The following is a 23209-nucleotide window of genomic DNA, read 5'->3' as shown; positions in this document are numbered from 1 at the left end:
GGCCGAGTTATCTAAAAGCTGACAACCACAATGAGACGCCAGAGTGGGAACAGCAGAGAGACCCTCACAAGCGCACTCGATGACATCCATCCATCCATTTCCTAATCCCACTTCTCTTGAGTAGGGACGTGGGGGTCTGTAGAGTCTGTAGAGTAAGCATTGGGGGCAATGCAGGAACAACATCTGGAGGGGCCGTCAGACCACCACACGGGCCAGCTTAATAAACTGGATTGGCATTCATTCGTTGTGAGTGTTGGGGAGCAGCAGCCTCTGATGGAGTCGTTCATCTGCAGCATCCCACCCTGTCCTCGCACTGTTACTGACGTGTAGGTTTCGGACCCTCGCTGCTTGTTTTTCCAGTACCATGATGGGCTATTAGTTTAATGGCGGTAGGGCTGTAGATCGACAGACTCCATGGGCCCTTTCATTGTAAAAGCTGCCTGGTCATACTGAGGGGCTTTTGCTGATCGTGGACAGCGTGAGCGCTCGTTGGTTTCTCGATTTTTCCATCACATGGCGCACATCCTCCTGCCTTGCACCCCCTGCTGGCTAAATCTGAGAATCGGGTCCAGACCTTCTGAAACGCTAGGGTGCTTGTGTGCAGATTTGGGTGGATGGAAGACGCCCTGACATCACCAATGATGTAACAGTGGGAGTGGCCAAAGGGGGAGGGGCTTTGTCTTGAGCGGTCTGTGGTGGTCTCTTTTGTGACACTTTATCTGCTTTCATAGTTTTTTGCCTCTTAAATGAGATCAACTTCATTCATTGCCTGCCCGGGTCTCGTCTCACAGACGTTTCAAGGGTTTTCAGGACCCCAGCCCCCCATAATCTCCCACCTTAGCGAGTTATTACATTGCAGTGTGTTGCCAACACTTGTACCGCATGGCCCCCACTCTGCATGTGGGTGATGTAAGATGATGTTGTGGCCCTGTGCCCACCCCATTGTCCAGTTTGACACCAAGGTGAGTCAGATGGGCTAATGGGGGGCTTGTGAAAGAGCAGGAACTGCTGCAACTGCTTCAGAAAGGCAGGCTGGCAAGAAGAAGAAGGCGGAGCTATGCCCGAGATTGACAGGGCGCTGGCTCAGCTTGAACCCACACTGTGGCACATTTACAACTCTAAATGACCAGTTTCTGTCAAGGAGGCCTTCGTCAGCTTAGGTGCTTGTGGGCTGCTGCCCTGTGCCAGGCTGGAGGGTTGGGCTGACCACAAGCCACTCATGAGAATCTAAACGAGAACGCTGGCACCAAAAATGAATCACCGACCACTCTGAGCCTGGTGTGGGCTTTTGAATTACTACTTACCTCCTGAGACTTCATGCCAACTGGCATTAAATCCTTTCCCCTGGACGTACTCATCTGTTTTGAATCGGATGGTCATGAAGTTGCCAGTGCTGGACACCTGAAGGGGCTGATCAGGGGGTCTCGGGTGGCACAGCTGGGCCAGCCTTGGAGCAGACGTATCAGGACCACCAAACACCTGGTTAAGAGAAAAGCACACCGTGAGACTTGTGGGAGGAGCCTTGAACCCCTGACTCTCGGCCATTGGTCCGTTCTCGTCTAAAGTGTTACGCGTCATCTGAGGAGGATTCCACTTTGGAGGACATTCCTGCTGCTTGACTTTCCTTCTTTCTTCTGAAAGCTTGTTGGGCACGCGTGCCAATTTGATGCCCACATGCTTTTCCCGTGAGTAGCTCACTTTTCAGCATTTCTAAATGACTTGGCTAATTCTGGAAGTGACTGTCACTTAAATCACGAGGTGTGTGTATAAACAGTCACACCCTGGGGGTCCCAAGGAGATCCACAGGGGCAGCCTTACAGAAAAAGGGGATTTATTTCTTAGAAGCCTTTATCCAAGGTGACTTACAACATTTGAGATACAATGGGTGTGAAAAAACACACAAAAAGGTTTGGGGCAGCCACCCAAATATTGTCCCTGGATGCCAAAGGGGTATGGAAAATTGGCACTGATGGGCATATATTGGAGTTCCACACTGAACTGAACTGTTAAGCCAAAGATGGCGGCTTTAAAGGCCTTTAAAGGAAGTGATGATGTCATTAAGTTCGGAACTGGAAGTGACATCACTCTTGAGGGTTGGAACAGGAAGTGACATCATTCTTGAGGGACGGAATTGGCGTTGTCAAGGTTGAATCAGGCAGAATTTTGCTTATTTGGTCTGTAGAACTAACAGAGGAAGGTTTAGTGCACCCTGCCACCCCCTGGCCTGGCGTGGAATTACCTTCATTTGGTCCCCCTAAGCACACATGTGTGACAATGGGTTACAATTTGTCTTTTGTTTGTCCATTTGGAGCCCAGGCAGGTCTCACAGTGGTGTCAGTAGTGGGATCTGAACCTCACAGTTTGAAGTCCAAAGCCTTAACCACTGAACAAAGGGCAGGTTTTGGGAATGTTGCCACCACAGAACCCCAAGAGGGTCTTGACGATGGGGTCATCAGGTGTTGCTGGGGTGACACTCCTCTTAGTGGATGGACCACTGCATTCAGAGGGAAGAGCAGAGCCATCTTTAGAGATCTGAGTTAAAGGAGGCCTCCCTGCTCTCCAGTGACAATGAGGGAGTCATCTTCTCGTGATGGGCTTCCTCACTCCATCTCACTACAGCTACACTCACCAAGATGGCCGAAGATCAGCTGTGTCAGCGATGGTAGAAGAAAGAGTCCACACTTGTATGGAAGAATGAAGGAGAAGCACCAGCATTAGAGTGCTGGGCTTTCATGACGTTGACATCAATGTGATGCTTCAATTCCACTCATGGTGGGTCCTTCTATACCCAGGGCTCATGGGCATCACATTTACATATGCAGGTGACATGGACACTGACACAACTGCAATCACACGAAAGTAAGAATTTCACCGTACTCTGTGGATGTGACAATAAGCATCCTAAAGGCTTATAAACATAATAATCTGATGCCACCAGAAGACCTGGCACAATGTCGGGGGTTCACCGTCACCACTCCTAATGCTGAAGGGCAGCCTGACAACACATTGCCACCTATGGACAGTCCTCCATGGCAGAGCTGGACAAAGCCTGAAGGCAAATGGCAGCTGCTGACAGAGCACCTCGGGGGTACCTGCAGTCTGCCATCGTCTCAGTGGAACAACTCACTGGATGTACTTTGTAAGTTGCTTTGGATAAAGGCTTCTGCTAAAGAAATAGCATTCATGATGACCAATTCATATAACCGAGTATCGTATGACACCTGGAAAGAGGGCACATTGTGAAAGGCGCTATATAAAATTAAGCTTCATGAAGTGATTCATCATAACACACTCTAATATGACATGATATGTGAAAGGCGCTATATAACATTAAGGTTCAGTAAGTGGTCCATCATGACAAACTCTAATATGACATGTGATGAGAAAGGCGCTATATATAATAAATTGTTTAACTGAGTGACATATTTAAAAACCCTTGAGATGACAGACATTAGGGTTCAGGTCTCGGACTGATGCACACCCCCTTTTTGAGGTGATCATTTATGACTTTTGATGGTCTCGGGTTCAGCAGCCACCAGCTGACTTTCGCGGTGCTCACTCCTCGTTTGTAAAGCTCGGCTCATCTCGGTTTATGACCCCTTCATTGAATTTAAAGCTTTTATAGCTCCTTTCACAGTGAGTGAGCAGCATGATACAAAACTAAATGAATGAATCCATCGATTAACCGCTCCTTTCACAGTGATCGATGATACAAAACTAAATGAATGAACCGGATCCAGGTCCGGTCTCCACACTCCCTAGTTACTTCCAGGAGCCTCTTGAACCCGAGGCCATCAAAAGTCGGAAACCGAGATGAGCCGAACAAATGAGGACACACACGCCATGAGCAGGGGGTCCGGTGCCGAGTGCTTTAATTTACAACCACAAACACACAAACCAAGTGTCCATAAAGGGGGTGTGCAACAATAAATAATCCATAAAGGCCAGAGAGCTGAAGTTTCACGTCTTTCACTCGCCACCGAGGTCAGTGGGCCCAGACTTGCTTGCCTTTGGGCTGTTATCCCCTACCTGGGGGGGTCATAGTAATGAATTAAATGCAGGTTAGGCCTCCTGGGCTTTCACCCCTGATATTATGGTGGCAGCGGTGGGATGAGCCAGTGGCTCTAAGGGATGAAGAGGCGTTTGGTGGAGAATAGCCACATCATTAAGTGCCTTGAGCAAGGGAAAGGCGCTATATAAATGAAATGTATTATTATTATTATACAACTTGCCTGTCGTTGCTCCTTATATCCCACCCCACTGCTGCTCAGATGTGTCCCCCTCACTTGCTCTCCTTCGTCTCAGCACCACTAACAGCCACAGCTCCATCTTTCCTTCTTCACAGATCGTGGCCTTTCCTTTTTTCCTCCTTCTTAACACAAGTGACCTTTTCCCAAAAGCTGAAGACCCCCCGTCACACCTGCCTCTCTAAAAAAGCCCCTGCCAGCTCCAGCTGCTCCCGTCACACAGAAGTCATTCAATTATTCACTTAATTTGAAGATGGCAGGGGCACCGCAACCCCTCAATATAAACTCACGTCAGGGTCCCGTGGTGAGCGGGGTCTCGCCACAGTCTATCGTAAAGTACCATCAAAAACAGTGCTGGCTGTGAATGGTGGTGGGGGGGGGGGTCTAATTAAAACAAAGACGGATTGAAATGCACCTCTCCAGGGCGTCTGCCTATTAGGGTACCGGGTTGCCCCTCGACAAGTCACAGATGGCACAAGTTGAGCAGCGTCACGACAGAGCAGCAGGCTGAGTCAGCCCAAAATAACTCGTGCAGCCGATCACAGGATCCTTGGGTGCGGCCGCCTCATGTTCCAAGCTGGCGTCCCGTGACTCATGGCATGATTTTTTTTTTTTGTTTTTAATATTTCAGGCTCTTTTGTAAATTAAGAACAATGGCCTCCTATTTCATCTCGTTCTGGATCGCTTATCTCAGACTACTTCCAGGCTTTTCCCTAAGGAATGCCGGCCGGCTACTGTACTTCAATCAAAGAGCTCTGGACTGCAGTGTGATCTGCGGCCCGTTGGGGGAGCTCACGAGCAGACTTCAAATCCAAACTGGCAGCGGCGCCCAACGCTGAACACACGAAACAAAGGGGCTTATTACAATGACAGGGGATCAACAGAAGGGTCCAGAGAGTAGGAGACAAGGACACAAACATACTAAGGGGACAACCCCCTGTGCCTCATTAAACACCCCCCTGTCTACCAGGTAAGGGGGGCCCGGACCACTGCCTACCTCGTCACCCTTTTGAGTTCCTGCCTGGTGCTGTCCCCCCCCAAATGAAAGCCCAGCTATGACTCCCAAAGTTCAAGAAAGGTCTATGGAGCTCCTGGGGTCATCCTGACAGAACTCCTCCTAGGAGGACCACCAGATGTCCCTGCATTCCTGGCCCCCAGGTTTGTAGGAAAGGGCAAGGCTGCATTCGTTCCAAAGGGGGACAGGGAGACAATACTGCATACAAGTGGCCGTCTGGTGACGTGAGGGGCTTCCTGCATGCTCCACATGTGCCCGCTCTTGACAGTGGCACATTGATGACCCTGTAAAGCTATTGTCACTGGCAGTGACAGTATGGCCAGGGTACCTGCCACATAGCCTGAATCCTGCCCTGCAAGTCTAGTCACAGACGGACCCCCAAAAGTCCCATTTGTGGTACTCTCCAGATGCCTTTCAGGGCGCTATATAAAAACAGGCATCACTAAACCAAGCTTGGCCAAGCAGCCAACTTACTAGAAATAAAGATTTACGACTTCCAGTGTCATGCAGTGTTTTGTAGTTGGCGCAAGTTTTAAATCGAGTAACATGGCAAACGTAAGCAAACCAAACGAACATCGCGTCTGGGCCAACGGCAGTAAGCGTTTTTAGCAGATGTTGCAGTCAGAAGCTGATCGGGATCAAAGAGCTCAGCTCGAATTGCCACAGCTGCCTTTCATTAGGCGGGCTCAGTTTCCACGGCAACAGCCGCACACGTCCACGATGCCCACATGCCTATCAATATGTTTTTTTGGAACCCGAGGTCACATGACGGCCTTTAGAATTAAAGAAACTCTACAAAAAACAGAAGGGCAGGTGAGGGGGGTCGTCGGGTTTGGTGGTCTGTTTAGCCGTTCGATTTCAGCAGCAGAATCGAGAGCTGGGGTAGCCACTCCAGGCCCGGCTGGTTGCTGGCATGATGCCCACCCCCTAATCTGCGGTTTCAGTTCCCTTCTGCTCCGTTAGACCCATTGAGTTTTACAGCAGAAGTCAGCATTCCAAAGCTGTGAGCAACAGAATGCCAGCTGAACATCGGGATGTGCTGCCCAACACAAATAAGCGGCTTCAGGGCCGGGCAGGGTGGCACACGGGGTCCTCAGGGTCATATGGGTGGGGCACACAGTTGGATAGGAGAGCAGGAGAGGATTCTGGGAAAAGCAGATAGGGTAGGAGTAGAGGGATCACCAGTAGTGGGGTGGGCACTCTCATGGCACCTCCATAAGCCTCTCCACAGGTGAAGCAATTTATGGGACTCCCGCAAGTGAATGACTTTGTGGCATGTGCCAGTGCCCCCCAGTACCCACCTGAGTGACAGGAGGAGGCAGAGGTTGCACAGAATAGAATATAATATAATAAAAGGTGTGTTTATCTGGTTGCTCTTTTTCTGTCATTCCAACAGATGGCGCATCATAAAATAAAAATAAATATAATAAAAGCAGTGCATCAGTGAAGAAGGAAACCAGCAATAACTACGTTAGGTCTTAAACTTTCACACAATGGGTTCTCATTTCTTTCATTTCTCCATCTCAGCGCAGCACATCTTTCTCTCTCGTCTCCTCTGCGTCCCATCTGGGTCTTCTCAGGTGGGCTAAGACCCCACCAACTGCGACCCCCTCTCAAACCTCAGTTGGTCACCTCCATTGTCCTGCTACCTGTCCTTAGTCCTACAGAAACCCTGGAGCACACGATGAGTCCCGCTGCTTCGAGACGCTCAGACAGTAGCGACCCACCCGTGAAGTGCTGCTGCTATCGCTCCCTCACGGGACCACCAATCACTGCGTCTCCTCTCCACCATGCTGATCTGATCTTCAGATTATTTCTTCCTTCTTCTGTTTTTTTTCTCATCTTTCCTATCCTGCTCATTCACTCTCCTTTATCACCTGTGGGTACAGGTGGTCTTCTTAATGACCCATGGAGTGCCAATGAAGAACAGCTGAGCTGATCACGCCTGCACGCAGACTAGCAATCGACTCGTTTGTCCATTGGCGTTCCCACATCACTCCTAAGCCTGAGCCTCAAAGTGTCCTGCACCGCCATGGACCCCCAACGCACAGACCCCACACCATCTACAGCTTGTTAGGTTATCAAACAGCCAAAAACACGTGGGTGCCCCTCAGATGATTGACTTTAGGTGTTTCAGAGAAGCACATCGCCTTGATGAGTTCCTCACAGTGGTGGGTACTGAACTGGCAGCCACCAGACTTGCAGTTCTCCTCCAACACCACAAGGAGTCTCACAAGCAGACTTACAGCAGATTATTAATATGCCATGTGAGTCCAATGGGGGGCGCAAGTGTGCCGACTGGTGTTAACTATATGAATGAGGTGGAGGAGGAGGAGGAGGAGGGTGTGGAGGTGGAGTCACAGAGTGGGTGGGGTCACGGTGTCCAAGCCTCATGTGACAATGGAGACTGTCAGGATGTCCGTTTATTGGCTGAAAAGACAAGACTTCAGTGCAACTTGACAGCCCCATGTAACTAGGATGACCAGCAGACAGCTGCTGTGCGGGTCCTCTCGGTCACTCCTCTTGTCACATTACTGCTGTGCGGGTCCTCTCTGTCACACATTACTGCTGGTCCTCTCTGTCACTCCTCTTGTCACATTACTGCTGTGCGGGTCCTCTCTGTCACTCCTCTTGTCACATTACTGCTGTGCGGGTCCTCTCTGACACTCCTCTTGTCACATTATTGCTGTGCGGGTCCTCTCTGTCACTCCTCTTGTCACATTTCTACAAGCGAAGCAATTAAAGGCCTGCGAGATAACAGACACAGAAGACAGAGGAGGCACGTCCTGAGCAGCTGCCAGGAAGACCAAGACCTCCTGTTTGTCTACAAGTGATTCATGATTGTCATAAAGTACAGGAATGCCAGCTGAGGTCACAGGGGGCTGGAGAGCAATGCAGCCACGACGCTGGTGAGGGGGTCTCTGTACACAGAAGTGCATTCTGGAGTGAGAGTGCAGGAGCCTCACATCAAGACGAGAAAAGAGAAGGCGCCATAAATGGGTCTGGTTAGCCTTCAGCTGAGGCCAATAACAGCTTCACCACTTGAGAAGAATTTTAGGAAGTTGGTCAGAATTCCATCATACTGTGCAGACTTGACGGTAAACTGGAACTTGAACTTAAGAGATCTGGCATCCTGCATCTGAGGGAGTGAGTAACAAACTGGCATCCCATCCCGGGAGGACCTTACATAGTGGGGTCCTCACAATCCTAAATTTGGATTTAGTGAGCCAAGTAGGTAACCTAATATTCTCAAAGCCACTTAATCCAATTTCAGGCCCAAGGGGGGACACAGAAACAAACCCAACCAGTGCTGGGTGTGAAGCTGGAATGAAAGTGGGTAGAATGGGGGTGACAGTCCATTAATGGGGTCCACTCGGGCACACATGGGGTCTAACACATCAGTCTTTTGAAATGTGGGAGAAAACCTCACGGGGCTACGAGGAGAACATACAGAGATGACACGTACTGCACAGCTTTCAGGCGGTGATGGTGAAGAACTGAAAGACGGGCCATCTGTGAGGTGGCAGCGGTACCCACTGTGGCACCATTCTACATCACTATGGCGCGAAACTCATTTTGGTGTAATCAATTCATAACGTTATAAATCGATAAGCTATTGATAACATTAATAATATACTATTGATATATACTATAATTATATCGTGTCACACACGTGCGCATGGGGGGCAGCTAAAGGGGCGATTCCGAGTCAGACCGGGATGTGGCAGAGTGCACGGACTCCTCCTCTCCCTTTCCTGCAGACCATCCATGGGAGATTCCACCTGGACCTCTTGACGTCACTTCTGGGTCCGAGCCAATGAAAGGAGACCTTGCCGGCTCCGGCCCCTGTGATGTCACGTCCGGGCTCGAGCCTATGGCTGAAGACCCTCATGAGCCCGACCCCTTTGACCTCACTTCCTGTCTTCCACCTCAGTTCTGTTTTGTGCACAGCAGTGCTCTCAATAAACTTCAATTTGCAGCCAGGAAACCAAATATACGGGTGGCTGCCCCAAACCTTGCTATGACTCAGAGTGGAGTTTGTGACAATATATACAGTATTTACTATAAAATATATAATAATAATATGATAACAGTACAAAGAAAGTGAGACTTGTGTGTGGCGCGGCACTGTGCAGTGTAACCTGAAGGCTTTATAACACTAAGAACATCGGATCATCCATCTTCTGATTGACCTGAGGTGTGAGAGTGGTTCTCCAAGCCCATCGTAACTAACGCAGGACGGTCACTCCTTTGTAAACTACGCACTCGCTACTCGGACATTAACCGTAAAGGGCTTCGTAAGCCGCCATCCACTAAGGCTGAGCGTATTCAGAGGCAGCGGTCGCCACAGAGAAAATGTGAAATTCACACCATGACAGCTCTCTGAAGATTTGGAATGCTAAGCTTTCTATCAAGCCTGTCGTGGTCTCATGATAAAATGCAGTTAAGCTTTTTGAGGATGACGTTAAACTGATACGCTAGCTGTGCCACCCGTCTTGGACCCGTTAAACGCAAAGTAATCAACGAAGACCTCAGCGTTAACATGTGCTTCTGTCTCTGTTATACGCCATTTGGTATGACATTCATAAAAGCTGTCTTAATGTTTGTGATGCGCCATCTGTTGGAATGACAAATGCAATGCATTTTATTACTACAAATGTTTGTGATGCGCCATCTGTTGGAATGACAGAGAAATAGCAACTGGATGAACGCAGAGACAATAACATAAATAGACTCTTACTCTTTTATTAAGGTGCTGTCACACTCGTGCGCATAGGGGACAGTGATGGCAATAACCCACCGCTTCAGGCATTGGTGCTGCTGTGTACTAATGGCTTTTCTCTTTCTGTCTCTCTGCATACTGGAAGATTGCTGGCTTTCCCACCATTAATGTCACTTCCAATGTCTGCCCGCCTGGACCCGCTTCCTGCCTGAAGTCCTCAAAGCTGGGCGATCTGCCCAAGGAAATCTCACTACGGCGCACTGTTCAACAATGGTGCAGTCTAGAAGTGGAGTGTCCACGTTCACTAAAACTTCGCTCCAACTAGACTAACAGCTGCTCTGTGCGTATTACCCACAAGCCATTGTAAATATGTTGTATTATGTCAGCTTCTATCTGGTGCAGTTACCATGTCATTTTCAGATTGCCTTGACATTTTGATTTACCCCAGTATAATATAATATAATATAATATAATATAATATAATATAATATAATATAATATAATATAATATAATATAATATAATATAATATAAGGATGGGTCTGTGTGTCTACCTGGTTGCTCTGTTTCTGCCATTTCAACAGATGGTGCATCACTGCTTTTAAAAATCCCATACCGAATAACACATAACAAAGACACACATTGCCTGGTGTACTACAAACATTAACATGGAGATCTACGCTGATTATTTAGATTTCAGCCTGTCTTAGACTGGTAACACAGTTAGTATAATATCATTTAATACCATAACATACCATAATATAAAAAATACAAGATAACACAATACCATATTTGAGGCTTGCTTATCCTTTGTAGGACAATAGGGGGAGTGGAGCCAATCCCAGCCAGCAGTGGATACAAGGCAGGAACAAATCCTGGGCAGAGCACCAGCCCACTGCAGGGCACCACACACAAACACCAAGGACTATTTAGGATCACCAACGCACCTGACCTGCATGTCTTTGGACGGTGGGACACGGGGAGAACATGCAAACTCCACGCAGGGATGACCCGGGAAGCGAACCCAGACAGGTCTCCTTACTGCGAGGCAGCAGCGCTACCCACTGTGCCACCGTGCTGCCCTTTTAAATGGATATTTATTAATAAATATATTTGTTTACAAAATTATACTAAAAACTATTCTAATGGCTATTCGGGTTATAAATATTTAAAATTAGGGATCATAAAAGGTTAAAGGATTCTAAAATTAACATTAGGGTTAACATAAGGGCCCTGAAGGGAATTATTAAGATCAGGGCCCTAAAGAGAGTCTTTACCATAAGGGCCTGACTTTAGTGACCTTAAGATGGGGCCGAGATGAGAAGGTTGAGGTGGATGCGTGGAGTAACAAGGAAAGGCAGAATAAGAAATGAAACAAAAGTGGGAGAGAGGAAAGTAGACTGAAGTGGTATGGACACGCGATAAGGAGAGACAAGGGATATGTGGGCAAAAGACTGATGGGATTGGAAGTCCAGGGGAAGATAAAAATGAGGGAGTCCAAAGTTTAGATGGATGGATAAAGTAAAAGAAGATCTGCAGGAAGAGAGTCTGGGGTGGGATAAAGGACTGAGCCTCATGGAGAAGGTTGATCAAGCCTATCAATCTCACGTAGAAGAGGAAGAAGAAGATGAATGGAATATATAACATTTACCAATAGATGCAGGTGGAAACCAAAGGGGGTACCAAAGACATTAGGAGGTGACCCCTACCCTAAGTCGTGAGGCGAGGGCCTACCTCCAGCACATCGTAGCTGCAGTCGGGGTGAGGCTCGATGTCAAACTCGTGGATGGTGAGCTGCACGCTGCTCTGGGCGGCCGTCTCAATGTGCCAGATACACTCCCTGTTGTCGGGATACTTGTTCGGAAAGCCGGGACTGTTGAATGAGCCTTGGGGTCCGGTCAGTTGGCCACCACAACCTTAAAAATAAAAAAAGAAACCCATAGAAAACACAAAATGGCATGAGAGAGCTGAGGGGTTACAGGCACTTGCACAGTGGACACCACGCCAAGACGCCCCGCAGGTGGCCCACTCAGGTCATCGACACTTTCTTTCTTTTCGAGTTTCTAAAATGTGCCCCCCTGAATTCAGAGCAGAGTGAACTGAGTGGTCCTGTTATTTTTTGAACTGTAAAGATGGACACGTCTTCCATGCAGGAGGTGCCTGTCTTTGCCAGGTGCCCATTCCTTTCTTTCCTCCGTTTCGCTCTCACAGTCCAGCCACCACCACCATGGTGCTTCTTCAAGATAAAGACTTTAATCATAAAGCTCAATGAAGGTGGAAATAAAATCTCTGCACAACAATATCTCATAAAAGGTGTCTGACATATTTACTGCCGACAAAGCGCTGGAACAGAAGTCACACGGCGTCCCACCCAGAAAGGGCTTTTATTGTGCACCAGTGAGACAAATGAAACAAACACAAAGCGTTCAGACCTCAGAAAGCAGGAAGCCGGTTAATGGCTGGTATTCAACGTCCTGGCACGGCTTCCCTGCCAAGTTATAAATGTGGCTTCCTCTTCCGAAGGACCGTTGAGTCTCATTCGGGTGAAAGTCCAAGCAGAACATACGAGAGAGCGAGAGAGAGAGAGACGTGAAAGCGTCCATTGTGTGCGATTTTCCCACTCCATTCAGTGGTGGGCACTCGGTACACACGTGGGCAAGGGGTGACCCTCTGCTCTCCACACATTCCCAGTCTGATGAAGGGTCACCGAATATGGACAGGTGGAGCGGCGTCATCATGTGCCACCAGGCTTCAGTGTCCCCCCCAAAACCCCAGGCACATCACCTTTACCCGCCTGTGCCATGCCCGTTTCTCTGCTCCCTTACTTGCTGTCCCGTTCAAAAGTTAAAATGTTGTCAGGAAAACAAGCCAAAGTTTGTCACCCGTAATTCTGTAAGCCATGTGATCGACACTAAAACACGAAACAAAACCCCAGCCAGAATCAGAAAAGCAAAAATCAAAAAGTAAACCTCTGAAGGTTTGGACATCTGGGACAACGCTGACATTTATAGCGTCACACGGCGTGAGCTTCTGGTCACCCACACCCAGAGTGGCTGTAAATGGCGATTGTTTTATGTTCTCCCACTTTATTCTATTAAAGGGACTGGATGGCTCGTTACGTGTGCAGTTTACATCCTTAATATATCCCATAATGCACAGCTGGAGGTGGCAGAGTTAAAGATGCTAAGGTTTGTGTTGGGTGTGACGAGGATGGACAGGATTAGAAATGAGGACATTAGGGGGTTGGCACAGGTGGGACGGTTTGGAGGCAAAGTCAGAGCGGCGAGATGGCATTGGTTTGAAGAGATGATGGGTATAATGAGAGAAGGGTACTAAGGATAGAGCTGGCAGGGAAGAGCAGAAGAGGAAGGACTAAGAGAAGGTTTATGGATGTGGCGAGAGGGGACATGCAGGTGGTGGGTGTGACACAACAAGATGACGAGGACAGGAAGATATGGAAGAAGATGATCTGCTGTGGCAACCCCTAAAAGGAGCAGCTGAAAGAAGAAGAAGAATACACAGACCATCTTCATTAGAAGGCTGGCGTCCTTCAACATCTGTAATAAGATGCTGCAGATGGTCTACCAGACGGTTGTGGTGAGCGCCCTCTTCTACGCAGTGGTGTGCTGGGGAGGCAGCATAAAGAAGAAGGACGCCTCACGCCTGGACAAACTGGTGAGGAAGGCAGGCTCTATTGCAGGCACGGAGCTGGACAGTTTGACATCCGTGGCAGAGCGACGGGCGCTGAGCAGACTCCTGTCAATCATGGAGAATCCACTGCATCCACTGAACAGAATCATCTCCAGACAGAGGAGCAGCTTCAGAGACAGACTGCTGTCACCATCCTGCTCCACTGACAGACTGAGGAGACCCCACACTATGCGACTCTTCAGTTCCACCTGGGGGGTAAACGTTAATATTATACAAAGTTATTGTCTGCTTTTTTACTTTTATTTTTTTTCATTTTTCATTTTTATTACTACTTAATTTAATATTGTTTTTTTTGTATCAGTATACTGCTGATGTATTATGTGAATTTCCCCTTGGGATTAATAAAGTATCTATCTATCTATCTATCTATCTATCTATCTATCTATCTATCTATCTATCTATCTATCTATTATATAGTGCCTTTCACTCTATCTATTATATAGTACCTTTCCTATCTATCTATCTATTATATAGCACCTTTCCTATCTATCTATCTATTATATAGCGCCTTTCCTATCTATCTATCTATTATATAGCACCTTTCCTATCTATCTATCATATAGTGCCTTTCATATCTATCTATCTATCTATCTATCTATCTATATATTATATAGCGCCTTTCCTATCTATCTATCTATCTATCTATCTATTATATAGCACCTTTCCTATCTATCTATCTATCTATCTATTATATAGCACCTTTCCTATCTATCTATCATATAGTGCCTTTCATATCTATCTATCTATCTATCTATCATTATTTAGTGCCTTTCTATCTATCTATTGTACTGCACAGCCTCATGGGCACTGAGCTTGCCTGGTTTAGCTCTAATTTATCAAACTGATATCGTTGGGCTGACAGGACTCAGCAGTTCAATATGGTGTCCCACAGGACTCGGCTCTCTGCCCCTTCCCGTTTTCACTTTAGGTGTTTCCTTTGGGAACTCTCATTAGAGAACATTACATTCATTTTCACTCGCATGCAGAGGACACCCAGCTGTACCTTTCTTTGACGTTCCTCCACTGATGTCCTTAATTAGTTGTGCCATTAAGTTAAAGGAGTGGATGGATGGGAATGACTGGCCTTGGAATATCGAAAATCAGCAACATCTTATACTGGTGATGAGACCACAACGACATCCTGTCACTCTTTAACTGCGTTGGGATCTCCAGTTAGTTTTACTGAATAAGCCCGCGATCTTTTCACACTAAAGCACATTAAATAAAGTATCCAAAAATTGTTTTTTCCTGGTCTTAAAAATGTGTGAAAATGAAGGCATCTCCTAAATAGCACATGTACTCGCGTTTAAGTTCTCCCGTGTTTAAGGTCACACCGGTCATATTCTTTTTTTTTTTATCATCATCACTAGGTGCTCGCTTTGCTCGCCAAACCCTGACCTGCGCTACACGCCAACCACCTCACGTCTCTGCCGCTCATGTAAGTGGATTTCACTTTCACCAAACAATCTTTTAATTCTCGCAGATACGCCTCTTCATTAGGAAGAAACACGACTTATCCCTGCTGGCCAAACGAATTAGACGATTCACAAGTCTCTGACTTAAAGTTTAAAGCCGAACAATATCTACATCCTTCTGTCAGATCACCCATGTCCATATTTTCGATCTCTTTCTGCTGTTCCGTTATTTAACTGAGTAATAATTCCCATTTGTTTGCGCTAATGTGATATTTATTCTCATTTTTTTGAGACTTTTGAATTTTAGGACTTTCAGAATCTCTAGCCTGCTCTGCACTGTGGTGTAGCGGGTCCACAGCTCCTGTCTTAAAGGCCAGTTTTAAATAAATAATCAGTGCACTCGCGGCTTATCGAGGGTTTGTGGTCATGTGTGCTTGAAGTGGTTCCTGGGGTGATTTGCAATGTGGCCGTTTCTCACTTAAGTGGACAGGTGAGAAGCGGTCCGCATCTGTAATTGTTCCCAGGAGGTGAATCATGTCCCCGGAAGGTGGCAGGGTAGAAGAAAAAAGAAGAGAAAGAAGAGAGAGAGACGGAGGTTGCAGGAAGCAGTATGGAGAGAGAACTGGTGTGAGCGAGCACGAGAGTGTGAGTGTGAGTGTGAGTGAGAGTGAGAGTGAGAGTGTGAGCGAGAGTGTGAGTGTGAGCGAGTGCGAGAGTGAGAGTGAGAGCGAGAGTGAGAGTGTGAGCAAGAGTGAGAGTGTGAGCGAGAGTGAGCGCGAGAGTGAGAGTGAGAGCAAGAGTGAGAGTGAGAGTGAGAGCAAGAGTGAGAGTGAGAGCGTGCTAACAGGCAGGCAGGCAGCTGGACAGTGAGCCCTAGCAGAGGTGTTCGGCCGACACTCGCTGAGCGTACAAGGCGCTGGAATGACTGGGGATGAAGGACGGCTGGCCGCGTAAGGCCGAGATGGCAGCGGGAGTCATGGAGCCTTGGGAAGGTGAGCCTAATCGTCTCAGTCCGGTAAGGAAGCCATACAGAGCCAGGGAATGGAAGGCAACCGGACAGCAGAAGGGCGGCTCTCCTGTTGAGAAGGCCGTATGGGAGAAACAGGGGAGCCGCCAGATAAAGGATTTTAAAGGGGCTGCTTCCAGCATTGTTTTAACCTCGTTTTAAAGGATTGTTGTTTTTCTATTTATTGGACTTTTTAACCTCCACTTCTGTTTTTATGGATTATTTATTTAATGAAGATTTTTTGAAACACGGCACTATTTATTTCAGCACTGTTTCTTTTTGTTGTTGGTTTTAAATAAAAGCACTTGACACTTTTTGCACCATCCCCTTGCTCCATTGTAGTGCCTCACTGCTGAGTTCATCAGTAACATTACCGAAGGTGACGGGTTCAAGGGCTCCTGCAAGCAAGATGGGAGCATGGCGCAGAACCCGCATCGTCACATGCACGTGTGTCGCTCTAACGTTTTTGAATTCTTTACGACGTTCTACTTTGTCATCTGCTCTTTGTCTTTTATTTCCGGTCCCGAGTCTGGTGAAATCTCTTGGCACAAAGTCTGGTCTGGCGGGATGTGAAAGTGTCTCTCTGAGAAAGTCCCGTCTCGTCTCTCTCCCAGATTTTTTATACAATAGAGAGACAACACAGAACGGGCAGACTGCTAAACGCCATCACGTCATCCCTTTCTTCCCGTTGTCCCATTTGTACGCACCCTCAGGTTGGCCGCCAGCCTTTCTCTGTCTCATTCCTGCCGACTTGTGGCATCCTCTTCCCGCACGTGAATCTCCAGGGCTGATCTGCTCCATCACACACTTCTCTCTGCCACTCCTGTCACCCGCCCACCAAGATGGTCCTCGCCGTTTAACTCCTGCCAGCAGAATTTCCAGACCGCCCCTCTTTATTAGGCTGAATGGCCTGCTGTCGTCTCATCCTAATTGTTCTCGTGATCCAACGCAGCATTCTTGTTTACAAAACTCGACCACTAAAGCTGTGGAACAGACAGGATGCTTCTAGAAGGTTCTGCTGCTCTTGACAGTAGGTACCCCCACACAGTCATGGGGAGGATGTGCCAACTTCATAATGAATGGGCCTGAGAGTCAAAGCCAGGACATTGGACCCATTAACTGGCAGCATTGCCCAATGTGCTACTGTTCTGCCATAACTCCAAAATGTCATCCAAAACTTCAAGTTAGGGCACTGGCACAGCAGATCCCGTTATCTTTTATGTGAAGTTGGCACATTCTATTCGTGTCCATGTTGGATTTTTCTCCAGGTATTCTGGCTTTCCTCAGATCATGAGTGCCCTGTGAAGGACTGGCATCATACCCGAGGTTAGCTACTGCCTCAAATTCTACATCTGCAGGATTTGCTTCATAAAATGCAAAGTTAAATACTGATGACGGAGCACCACATTCAAATCCCACTTTAATATGTTAGACGTTACTCATTTACTTAGAAGACACCAGTATGACAAAGCAGTGATACCAGAAACAACTACACGTGAACTGCAGCTTCCGCCTTGAGGTGGCATATTGGGCAAATGGCGTGAGGGCGGAGATTCACTGCCAGCCAGAGATGGTGTTTCATAACTGAAAATACATCAGCCGGACACATGATGGGGCTTGTGCCAGGGAAATTGGCACAGAGGACATCAGCATAGTTGCACTGCAATGGTGGAAAAGTACTGCAGATTGGAGGCCATGTTCTGTGTGGAAACCTCCTAGCGGGTCAAAAAGAAACACGACATTCAGCTCCTCGATCCTCATCATCTGTTCAACCAAATCCACAGCACAACGTGGACACGGAGACCAGTCGGTGACAGCTCGACAGTCACTATTGCCATGCATGAGCACCCTCTGGGCTCTTCTGATGTCCGTACTTACACCCCGGGTTGAGAGAGGGCGCTGGCACGCACCTTATCCTCTTTTATCTCTTCCATGCCCAGTGAGGTCAACTAACTCTGCCCCTTACCGTCCTGACAAAATCCCGCAGTTCCCAGAAGGAGGCTTTGCTCGTTAAGAGAGTTCGTCACAAGGCAGAGTTCCATCCCACCGTGACTCTAGAAGGCTTTATCAGCCAAGAACGGTTTCGTTTTTGTTTTATTTTGCTGCCGTCGACCGCACCTTTTGTTTTTTCGCTTGTTTCAATTAAATGGAGACAACGGGTGTCGACAACCCCAACATTTCACTTTCTGGACCCGCACTACACATATGAAAAGCTAAGGTCCATCTTTCTGTCACGCGATTACTCCAAAACCAGTTAGGCTAGAACCTTCATCCTGGCCTTAACCGAAAGCGTAGGACTTGATATGTTCTGGAAATGCAAAAAAAAACTGTAGGTAACCTGGTGTCCATAAAGTGACCGATGGACGCGTGTTTACAACAATGTGATCAAGAAGCCAAGTGATAACCACCATAATGGCAGATACAATAGAAAAAAGAATCTGCTGGGCATCAAGCAAATTGTAGAAGCCAATTAAGCGCAGAAGAATGAGAAGGAATCCCCAAATCCGGGTGTGTGAGGCTCATCACGTTAAACACAAGAAGACTTGTTGGCTCAGCCAGAGCTCACACTTGAACCCAATGGAACATCACTGGATGCCCACCAACAGTCTCCATTCACCCAGACAGGGCAAAGCCAAGTCAAGTCCGGGAGCATACGCTGGTACAGAGCGTTGCCACACCCACTCCACAACAAAACAACTTTCGATCCCGGTTGGCAACCCCCCAGACAGACACGCAGTCCAGTCCCACCCTCCGGAAATGACCCTCTATCTGCTGCAGCCAGGTGTTACGTGGGCGACCCCTTGGCCTGGTCCAGCCACTCGGGGCTCCAAAAATGAGGATCTTACGAGCCGGATCACCCTCAGGTAAATATGCCACGTGGCTGTAGTGCCGTAACTGACGCTACCTCACAATGCAGGTCATTTGGGACTCTATGAGCAACACAAAGTCAAACCAGCGGGACCCAAGGATTCAGAGACACAGTACCAAAGAAGTCCAGTCTTCATCTCAGGTCACTGGATAGCGTCCATGTCTCACAACCATATAGCAAGACAGGAAGCACCAGGACTCTAAAGACTTGGACCTGAGATATCGGGAGCGCCACACACCCCTTCCTAGTGACCCCCCACGCTCTCCCAGTCTGTCTACTGACTTCACAGGAAGAGTCACCAGAGATCAGAGATATGAATGTCACCACTAAGTAAACCTCTCGATGACGAGGTCGACACTCTCTCCACAGACAGACACACTGCTGATGGCCGTGCCCAGGAGGTCATTAAAGGCCCTGGATGTTTGGTTTAATCAGGACAATCGCAAGCCCAGACACTCAGACCCCTCACTCAGTCTCTCGAGAGCCCCCATTGGAGCCTCAATTGAGCATCGTCAGTAAAGTCAAGATCTGTGAATCTTTCTTCACCAACAGATGCCCCCCAGCCGCTGGACCCCACGACCCTGCCCAACACCCAGTCAATCCCAGCACTGACCAGAGTAGGAGCAGAACACACACACCCGACGGACCCCAGAATCACAGCACTCCCAGTGCCAGTGTACAGGCCGGCCATGATATCCAGCAACCTCGAGGGGATCCCGTGAACCCTCAGGATGTCCAACAGGGCCACGGCTCGATCAACTGAGTCAAACGCTTTATGAAAATCGGCAAAGGCTACAAAGAAACTCTGCCAATATTCGTGTTTGCGCTCCATGAGAACCCTCACTGCCAGGATGTGGTCGATGGTGGACTTCTTAGGCGTAAAACCAAACTGAACTGGTCGCTGGCAGGTGAGGAAGTGATCACGGATATTATTGAGGACGACCCTAGTGAGGACCTTACCTGGCACCGAGAGCAGTGTTATCCCCCTGTAGTTGTCCCAATCCAGGCAATCACCCTTCCCTTTCCAGATAGGGACAACGAGTCCCATTTTCCAGTCAGTTGTGATGATGCCAGTCTCCCAAATGGAAGCAAAGATTGTTTGAAATGCCAGGAGGACAGCCTGACCACCAGCCTGGAGAAGTTCACCACAGATCCCTGCAGCCCCTAAAGGAGGATCAGCCTCAAGAACCACAGACTCAGAGAAATGCAACGTCCTGACAGGAGGATCAGCTTTAAACAGCCCAGGGGGTCACAACTGCAGTGTCACCTGTAAGGACCGTCCCATCAGCCGCCCTGATGCCCGGACAGGGCACAAGAGAAGAATGGCAGACGATCCCCAAATGCGGGTGTCTAAGGCTCATCACATCAAACACAAGACGACGTCTGGCTAAAATGGCCGCCCAAGGGGCTTCAGCAATGTCCTGAGTAAAGGGTCTGAATTCTCGTGTTAGTGCGACATTTCAGTTTTCTTTGATTTTTTAATGACTTTTCAAATACTCCTAAAGGTGTTGATCTGCATTTCTACATTGATGTGTGTGAACGTTGTGTCAATTTTCCACGTATTCCTCCCGTAATATGATGTTTCGCTCTGTCCAATAATCTGATTGGCTGTTTACAGAGCAGCATTCTCACATTGTAAATCGGGCCGTGCGCCCCCTAGTGGTTAGGGTGTAGAACTCTATAATACTCCACACCTCTGTCACCCTGTGCTGAGAAGGCTCCTTGAGATGGGGGGGTCACCATTGCATGCTGCTGCCCCCGTGTTTGGCCCGGCCGAGCTCAGATTGTACAAATTTGGAGGAAACAAAGCCGAGCGCATGTGGCTTGTGAGTTCCTATGGCTAAAAAAAAATAAAAACATAATAACCTCCAAAGCCGAAACTCGAGCCAAAGTGAACTCCCACCAGCCGAGCCCCACCAACAGCTACTGTGGCAGGAGCCGAGCGTGTGGTTATGAGTCACCGGTGATTGCTGGGTAACTTATTGTAATTTCCAGGGCCACACCCAGCGTCATCGTCCCCAAAGCAGCACTCAAGACTGCCACTGGAGTTCTAATTAGAGCAGCGCTGCTAAAAAAAAAAGTGAAAGAAAATGACACGTCTGGTGACCCCAGCAGCTCAGGGAGAATACAATCCCACCCTTTATATAGAAGTCCTCCATGAGAAATCAGCAGCAGCACCAAATCTCAGGACACATAGAGTCCAATAGCTCTGGTGGGACCGCCGGTGGGCTGACGCATAACGTCTTCCAGGTGAAGAGTTCAGGAAACACGTCAAAGGTTCCCCCGAGGCTTAATAAACAACGGTTTTAGATTTGGAAGATTTAAAGATAAAGTGACCTGCTGTTGGGGACACGTTTCTCAAATCGGGGAGCCATGTTCTGTTTTATAGTTCAGCACTTCAGCCAATCTGCCTTATAAGCCATCAATGTCCACTTAGCAAGCATTGTTGAAGTACCTGATCTTTATCTGATATAGCGCCTTTCTTCCCATTCACTGTTAGGCTATTCATGCAGCGGACCCTTTAATTCAAAGTGATTGAGCACATCTGTTTCCTTATTGCTCCCACACGATGGTGGGCTGAACTTTTCACTTTTGTATGATGCCTTTCATACTGACCAACATCGCAAGGTGCTTTACAGCTGATCTACGGATCTTTCTATATTCTGACATGTGAAGTGGCCACACTACTTTATAAATGTCTCCAGAGTTAAATACATTCATCTCTTACATTTGTTTCCTTTTCATTGGGATTTTGAATCACATGGATTTGAGTTTCACTCTCATTTGCTACTTTGGTTTTGGAATTTAGGATCTCACCCAGGCCTGCCTTCAACTCTAGGACCACCCATAGGGCTGTACTATATAAGTCTGATATTGTACCACCGCCCCCAGGCCTATGTACATCTTCAACTCCAGGACCACCCATTGGCCAATACTGTACAAGTCTAGAGTTGTAGGACCACCCCCTGGCCTGTGTAAATCTTCAACTCAAGGACCACCCACTGGTCAATACCACAGAAGTCCGCAGTCGAAGGACCACCCACAGGGCTATACTGTATAAATTTACAACTGTAGGACCACCCACTGACCAAAAACATCCCAGCTTGCAGTTTTAGGACCACCTACTACCCAATACCGTAAAAGTTTTCAGTTGTACCACCGCCCCCAGGCCTATGTACATCTTCAACTCCAGGACCACCCATTGGCCAATACTGTACAAGTCTAGAGTTGTAGGACCACCCCCTGGCCTGTGTAAATCTTCAACTCAAGGACCACCCACTGGTCAATACCACAGAAGTCCGCAGTCGAAGGACCACCCACAGGGCTATACTGTATAAATTTACAACTGTAGGACCACCCACTGACCAAAAACATCCCAGCTTGCAGTTTTAGGACCACCTACTACCCAATACCGTAAAAGTTTTCAGTTGTACCACCGCCCCCAGGCCTATGTACATCTTCAACTCCAGGACCACCCATTGGCCAATACTGTAAAAGTCTGGAGTTGTAGGACCACCCCCTGGCCTGTGTAAATCTTCAACTCAAGGACCACCCACTGGTCAATACCACAGAAGTCCGCAGTCAAAGGACCACCCACAGGGCTATACTGTATAAATTTACAACTGTAGGACCACCCACTGGCCAAAAACATCCCAGCTTGCAGTTTTAGGACCACCTACTACCCAATACCATAAATGTTTTCAGTTGTAGGACCACCCCCAGGTCTACTTAAATCTTCAACTCTAGGACCACCCACTGGTCAATAGAATAGAAGTCTGCAGTTGTAGGACCACCCACAGGGCTATACTGTATAAATTTACAACTCTAGGACCGCCCACTGGCCAAAAACATCCAAGCTTGAAGTTTTAGGACCACCCACTACCCAATACTGTGAAAATCTGCATTTGTAGGACCATCCCCAGCACTATGTAAATCTTCAACTCTACGACCACCCACTGGCCAATAGCATAGAAGTCTGCAGTTGTAGGACCACCCACAGGGGTACACTGTATACATTTACAGCTGTAGGACCACCCACTGTCCAAAGACATCCAAGTATGCAGTTCCGTAAAAGCTTGCAATTTTAGGACCACCCACTACCCAATACTGAAAAAGTGTGCAGTTGAAGGACCGCCCCCAGGCTTATGTAAATCTTCATCACTAGAACCACTCACTGGCCAATGCCATAAAAGTATGCAATTGTAGGACCACCCACAGGGCTAA

The 23209-nt window shown here is 47.9% G+C and overlaps 1 protein-coding gene across 1 annotated transcript in view; it reads right to left on the bottom strand.

Moving 5' to 3' along the window:
• The window catches only part of cubn (cubilin (intrinsic factor-cobalamin receptor)), a 279179-nt gene that overhangs the window by 146147 nt on the left and 109823 nt on the right, over positions 1-23209 (bottom strand). Inside the window, 2 exon segments of the mRNA XM_039754274.1 lie at positions 1305-1479; positions 11719-11900. Coding sequence (XP_039610208.1) covers positions 1305-1479; positions 11719-11900 — 357 coding nt within the window.

The sequence above is a fragment of the Polypterus senegalus genome, chromosome 5, assembly GCF_016835505.1.
Source record: "Polypterus senegalus isolate Bchr_013 chromosome 5, ASM1683550v1, whole genome shotgun sequence".
In the NCBI taxonomy this organism is placed as follows: domain Eukaryota; kingdom Metazoa; phylum Chordata; class Cladistia; order Polypteriformes; family Polypteridae; genus Polypterus; species Polypterus senegalus.
The sequence above is the reverse complement of the archived record's forward strand: the minus strand, read 5'-3'. Positions and strand labels throughout refer to the sequence as shown.